At 33.6% G+C, this 7,201-nt stretch overlaps 1 protein-coding gene across 1 annotated transcript; it reads right to left on the reverse strand.

Annotated features, from left to right (window-relative positions):
- Window positions 1–711: 711 nt before the first annotated feature.
- Window positions 712–6,361, reverse strand: LOC123881528 (lysM domain receptor-like kinase 3). The gene is made up of 12 exons (XM_045930235.1): window positions 5,637–6,361; window positions 4,668–4,701; window positions 4,563–4,570; window positions 4,250–4,411; window positions 3,964–4,157; window positions 3,744–3,833; window positions 3,493–3,586; window positions 3,232–3,383; window positions 3,055–3,149; window positions 2,602–2,725; window positions 2,374–2,472; window positions 712–946 (listed from the first exon to the last, which is right to left on the reverse strand). Exons 1-12 carry the CDS (start codon window positions 6,277–6,279, stop codon window positions 782–784), a joined length of 1,860 nt encoding a protein of 619 aa, XP_045786191.1. The 5' UTR covers window positions 6,280–6,361; the 3' UTR covers window positions 712–781.
- Window positions 6,362–7,201: the final 840 nt, after the last annotated feature.

Genomic DNA, 7,201 nt, shown 5'->3' on the forward strand with positions numbered 1-7,201 from the left:
GGTACATTTGAGATCCAACGACTTTAATTTCGTGGTACAAATTTCAGTCATATTACATCTCAACCGTTCATTTCATATGGTCTAGTTAATTACCTGTGTCGCGTAGTAACTGTATGGAATCTGATCTTACCTATCAGAGAGACGACTTCACCGGCGTTGTTCCGTTGATGCCCTCGGTGAAGTGGAGGGGTTGTGTATCTGCAGGCACTTCGACGCTCAAGTCAGTTTTGGTGTGGAGTATAGGTTTTCTCTGTGTAAAAAATGCTTACATTGTGAATGGTAGTGAGACATATATATATATATATATATATTATATATATATATAGTTCCCCAGCGGTGGGCCAAGGCCTTGATGGTGTTAATGGCCATCAAGTGCTCCCGGAAAACGGCTAGAGAGCCTTGATAAGCAGTAAATGCTCATCATTCCGGTAAGCGGCCGTTACAATACGCAGTGGTATTGCGACCGTTAGCTCGTCATCGATCTCTCACGGACCGTCTCTTATTGGGCCTTGCTTGACGACTCAGTTTGCAATTCCTCAGTCGTTAGGCTTCTGGGCCCAGTCCAGAACAGAATTCAATCCAGAATTCCTAAAAGGATATTCCTTAAATAAATAAATTTAAAAAAAGACGTGTGTGAATAAAACAATACCAAAAAATTTACTAATTTATTGATCCTTCTATAATAAAGAAAAAGTCCATAGCTCATAAAAAAATGTAAAGTTCATTTGTATATGAAATGAAGGTATATTCGTTGTAACAATTGTATCCTAAATTCCATGTCCTACTTTCCAGACATTAAATTTACAAGATTTGGATTTTTATATATAGAATTAATATCCCAATCCTCAGTAGTTGAAGTTAATGTGGTAAGAGCAACTACAACAGAACTCATATTTGGACGTTGTTTTGGATCACTCTCAGTACATACTTTCGCAATTTGTGCCATCTGCAAGTAACAAATTTTGGTCAATATTGTTTCAATCACAACAATTACCAAATTTTTTCAATATTTCAAAATTGAAGCTGTCAACTTCTCCCCCCAGTAACACATTCATTGTATTAGTAACCATTCAATCTTGATCGGGCGATCTAGAAAATAAATTTTTTAAAAATTTACTTAATAACCGGTAATTGACCCGTGCTATTGCACGGGTCGTAACGTTATGCCGATAATTTTTGAAGTCACACTTTGCGATATCAGATTTAATAAAGAAATTATTGCATTTACACACTAATTTGAAAATAATCAGAATTTCTACTAAGTAAACAGAATTATTGCATTTACACACTGATTTGAAGGTCTTTTATGTTTCTAAAAATATTTGTTTTATTTTTGACATAATTATTTTATTTGAAAAGGAGTGTACATTTTGTCCAGTTACATAAATTTTAGAGATCGAATACCCCTATTTTGGACACATGGTAGATTCTAAAGTTATTGCAGTTTTGATCTTTCGAGAACAATTAACTTTCTTATATAGATTAGATTCAAAGATTAAATTGCATTTTTGGCCCCCTAATATTCACAAACTTGCAATTTTGGCCCCCTAACTTTAGTGTCTTTAGCAAAAGGATGGCTCTCCACTAATTTTGGTCAACTCAACACACATGTGCAATGACTTTGTCAGAGGGCCAAAATCACAAATTTGTGAAAGTTAGAGGGCCAAAAGTGTTATTTTGAAAGTTAAGGGAACAAAATCACAAGTTTGTGAAAGTTAAGGAACAAAAGATGCAATTTAGCCTAATTGGTCTAGACCACTGGGGACTAGGGATGGCAAAAAAACCCAAACCCGAGAGACCCACCCGAACCCGAACTCAAGTCAACGGGTGAAATCCGATTTGACTGGGTTTGGGTTTGGGTTCGGGTGACACCCGATAATATGGGTGTGGGTTTGGTATCAGTCAAACCCACACCTGAAACTCATACACCCACCCGAAATATTTTATAATTACCTAATTACCCCCATAGTCTCCCTCAATTTCCTTGAAAGACCTTAAATTTTAGTTGTAATTTAATTTCTTGAAAATATATGTTGTAATTTCTTGAAAGTCTATGTTTGAATTTCTTTGGAAGACCTTAATTTTAGTTGTAATTTAATTCAAAATCTATGTTGGAATTTAATTTCTTAAATTTGCAAATTATTTTTAAATGTGTTGTGAGTTTGGGTGGAAAAAACCCGAACCCAATGGGTGTGGGCGTGGGTGTTGTTTTGCCACCCGAACACTCTTTGGGTTTGGGTTTGGGTGATGATTTCGGGTGTGGGTTTGGTAAGTGTCAAACCCGCACCCATGGGCGCCCGTTGTCATCCCTACTGGGGACTTGCCGTCTGCAGCAAATCCAGGTCCAATATTTTGTGATATACTATTTCATACCTTGAAAATGGAATCAATTGAATAGTTATCTCCAAGCCTAGGATCCACCAGTTTTTTAAGACCTTCTATAGGATTTGGACCATCAAAAACTTCATCAAACTGTCACACATGTCAGGAAAAATATAAAAAATTAGAAATGAACAATATAGTATAGTTCTTAAATTTTTAATGTAAAATAACTAGGCTGCAATTTGAAAATATTATTGATAGTAGGGAATAAAAAATCACCAAAGTTACAAGACCCTTTAATTCAGCACCCATTATTATAGCTCCTTTAGCTGAAATTAGTTCATATAGAACAACTCCAAAAGCATATACATCTATTTTGGAAGAAACACTACCATATGCATATCTACAAGATATGAAAATAGTGTCAATAAATTTATGTTATTGGAAAGTGAATTGGTTTCACACCATTTATTCGTGTGCTGAAGACATATTTTTTGATTTGGTGCAGTCACAACATCACGCATTCACGCAGTCAGCACATCAGCTGTCGTTAGATCGAGATAGTACGGTGCATAAACCAAGTAGGTTTTCCATTCATATCGTCTGATCTTGACCTAACGGTCACCAATGTGCTAGCTGCGTGAATGCATGAGAGTTGTGACTGCAGGCAATCCAATAGCGCCAAAGACAAGGTTCTACAACATAAAGAGACAAGCATAATTTATATCATACTCTGGTGGCATGTAACCAAATGTGCCTGCCATATTAGCAGTTGGAACTGATGAAATTCCAGCTTCAATCAGCTTAGTTAATCCAAAATCTGCAACCTGATAAATCAAATAATAAAGGGCCTCTGAATTATCCTAAGAAAAAAAAATACTAGAAAGCTATTATTGAAACAAAGTGTACCTTAGCACGGAAGTTTTTGTCTAATAAAATATTTTCTGACTTTATGTCGCGATGAATATATGTAGGCACGGTATGTTCATGAATGTATTCAAGACCTCTAGCTGAATCCAGAGCAATTTTAGTCCTAGTAGACCATTGCAAAGGTTCTCCATCTGAAAATATTTTGACTTGATCATTATATTATAAAGTCACCATTCATTGAAATCACATTAATTAATGCATCAGTACCAAACATAGATATTTGACATGTGCTTAGATTACCTGAACTTCGTAGATGTTGGCTTAAGTTTCCATTATCAATGTATTCATAGACAAGGAAAAGGGATCCCTCGACACAATATCCAATCAACCGTACCTATATATCATGATCAGTAGATAAACATATATAAGTGCTTATATTTAAGCTATTTCTATAATAAAAGATAAAATGAAACCGAACAGTTTTGATATAAGTTATAAACTGTCTTCATAAGCTATCCTAGATAGCTTATGGATTAAGTTTCACATATTACCAGGTTCAAGTGATGAACACGCGTCAAAACCTTAAGCTCAGCAAGAAATTCTTTTGATGCTTTCATATCCATCTTTTTTACTGCAGCTTTCTGTGTAATTAGATTGAGAGAACCTCTTTATGTGACATAAATATTAAAAATGGTAAGCATATGAAAGCTATAAAAAGGAACAAATTGCATTTCAGTTCTGCGTAAAAGACTAACAACTCAGATTACAAACCTCGCCGTTCAGTTCTGCGTAAAAAACTTCACCGAAACCACCTTGACCGATTTTATTAGCCATATTGAAGTTATTTGTGGCATTGGCTAGTTCTTCATATGAAAACTCCCCTGATTTTTCCACCCTAATGCCGATGATATTAGCAGGACTCGCAGAATCTGAAGTTCCATATGTAGCATTACCAGAGACTTCATCTAAAAGAAAGACGATAAATAAGAGTTACTATATAGGGTATAGTCCATCATAATCAACTATATCTTCATTTCCTATCTATCCATCTATTTACCATTCTTAACTTGAGCGAAGATCGCGCCGGACTCTTCTGAGTGCAAAGTTTGCATCCGTACTTGCTTCTTTCGGGAATATGTAAGGTAAATACAAAATGCGAATAGCAATAGTCCTGCTACTGCTCCAATAGATATTCCAGCGATAACTCTACCTGATAGGCCTAATTATGCAGAGAATAATATATATGAGCTGGTAGATTTGTACTATATTGTAAGGATATCTTTACCTCGTATCTGATACGAATATCAAACTTGGTACGACAATCATCGACAAAATAACTTTCAGTGTAGTTTTAGAAGGTTGAAACTAACCTGAAGTGCTGAAAAGAAAAATGAAGACAAGGATATCAACATTAGCATGTTGCTAGAGAATGAAAGACTATTCAACTTCATGTGCAAGGGAGAAAATGAAATTACCTTGTGTGAAAAGGAACGTAGTTACCATTTTGGTCTGGAAATTGAAGAGAAAATAAAATGTGAGGCTAATGTTTCATAGCATACAGATCTTCATTATGATGTTGAATATATTACACATACTCTTCAATGCATTTATTACCATGTAAAGACTTTGAATGGAGAACTAATAAGATCATCAGAAATCATTAGCATTTCTGCATACCAAGAAGGCTAAACTAAGCAATTTAGGAAGCTCAAGGTTAAGAGGTAAAAAAAACAAGATTTCTCAGGCTGGACTTTGAATAGTCTAGTTTTCACTTCTAACCAAGGTTTTAATATGGAAGTCGCAGTTAACCGATCAATTTATCATAATTGATATAGTTGAGAATCATGATCAAATGCAGCTCAATTGTGGCCACATTGCAGTCGCAGAGACATAAAAAACCTTGATGCCAAATGCAGCCTCAATTGTGGCCACATTGCGGTTGCAGAGACGTCAAAAACCTTGATGTCACGGCTCAAATCGTGATCCTGAACATTTCCTTAGGTGCTTTTAGTGATGTTCTTCACTTAAAATATTCATAACTACCCATGATTTCCTCAAATCCATAACTTTCTCAAAGTTTGTTATAACTACAAAAGTGTAAAATGCACCAAAGTTTTGTCCATTTTAAAAAGCCTTCTATCCATAAATTCACAAAATCAAAAGTAAAATAATACTACCTCCAATCATTTTTATAAGAAACCAGTTGACTTTTTAGATTCATCAAATAACTGGTGTATCTGGTCTATATTATAGACCAGACATAACTGTTACTTAATAAATCTAAAAAGTGAGTTGTTTCTTGTAAAAAGTATAGGAGGGAGTAAATACTAAGTACCCTTTAGTCAATTTAATGCATATATGAAACCAATTTAATATTATGTACAAAAATATCATATATTAATATCATAAAACCAAGCATACATGGTTGCAAAATAAGAATGTACCTTTTCCAGGAATATAAACCAAGCCACTACCTTGACTAAAATTGACACCAGGATTATACTTTTGCAGCAACTCAGCATCAATCTTAGTCTTAATAGAAATCAATTGCAAAGAATCTTCACTTCTAAGAGGGTATGTAACAAACAAACCATAATCCTTAGAAACATCACTATTCCCACAAGAACAATTAACAGTAACATTAAGAGTTGCAGTATCAGGAATATCATTTGAATCATAGCTATTGAAACTATGCAAAAACTCAGCAGTTGTTAAATTGGAATAACTATTGTTTGCAACAGACAAATATGTATCTCCTTTAACAACATGGTATTGAAATGTGTGACCAAGAAACTCATCATTGATGCAATCACAAGGAAATGGAACATTAACTCTTGTAAAAGATTGAACAGAATCTTTGCTTTTTATTGTGTCTGTGTTGTAACTGACAATATCTTCTGGTTTTGTAACAAGGTTTGATTGCATGATTTTTGAAACATATGTTAGATTTGAAGATGAATCATTTGTTAGATAATATGAAGCTAAAGCTCTGTCACAAGTTTTGCTACATTTTGATTCTGTTATGAAAGATTTAGTGGCTAGTAATAATAAGAATAAAAATGATGATATGAATTTGGTTGTTTTCATTGTGTAAAGTTTAAGAAGAACATAGAATAAGAATTGGGAAATGGATATTTGGTTATGAGAAAGTTGGAAAAAGTATTATTTTTCTTATGAAAGACTTTGGAAAAATAAATAATTTTCACATTTATTTATATGGTTTTTATTTTCAGATAGGGGGTTGATTGTGAGACTAATAATATAATTTTTTATAAAATGGGAATAAAATCTCATGTTGAGATTTCTTTTTTATTTTCTCACTGTCATTTTCTCTGTACTTGACTAATATAAAAATAAAAGATTCTTAGAAATATTCTATGCATTTAGCAAAATATGTATTTTAAAAATGGCTTGGAATAATATTCCCATCAATCCAAGTTAATGGATTTGAACTCTTTACCAAAAGTTAAAAGGCTTACCTCAAGCTTACCAAAAATAAGGTTGTTAAATGGAGATATTCTTTTTCAACTCTACTTATTTTTCGCGTGTCTTACATATTTAAGTAGCGAATGCTATAAAAATGTGAAATTTTTAAAAAATATCGTTCATTACTTAAGTAGCAGACATTATAAGAAAAACAAAATTGGTAAGGTGGTATGCTACTAAGTATCAGACAAGAATATTTTTGTAAATTCATATAAGGCGAGAAAATGAGTAGGACGAAAAAAATCTGTTAAGTCGATCATCTTTTAAATGGACTTATTTATTTACTTATTTATTTGTAGAAAGTACTCTTTCTTAAGTGCATTTTTATTGTAATTAAGCATTTTTGTAGGAGTACAATGCCCACACGACAAGTTCACCATTGAGTCAATGGTACTTATTTCGCCGCCTGTCGTGTTGTATGTGGAATGTCGACAAATTAAATACATTTCCTACTTCTTTCTTGATTCTTTTTCACGTCTACAAATAGAAATTTCTTCGTCATAAATCATCCACAGTAGCATAA

Source organism: Trifolium pratense, linkage group LG4 (assembly GCF_020283565.1).
Source record: "Trifolium pratense cultivar HEN17-A07 linkage group LG4, ARS_RC_1.1, whole genome shotgun sequence".
NCBI lineage: Eukaryota > Viridiplantae > Streptophyta > Magnoliopsida > Fabales > Fabaceae > Trifolium > Trifolium pratense.

Bases quoted from the DNA above. Each gene is read 5' to 3' on its own strand.
- LOC123881528 (XM_045930235.1), bottom strand. From the start codon at position 6,279: ATGAAAACAACCAAATTCATATCATCATTTTTATTCTTATTATTACTA. The intron at 3,834-3,963 runs GTTTGTAATCTG...CTAATTACACAG, and splicing joins ACGCAGAACTGAACGGCGAG to AAAGCTGCAGTAAAAAAGAT. The intron at 3,150-3,231 runs GTACACTTTGTT...TTGATTTATCAG, and splicing joins ACAAAAACTTCCGTGCTAAG to GTTGCAGATTTTGGATTAAC.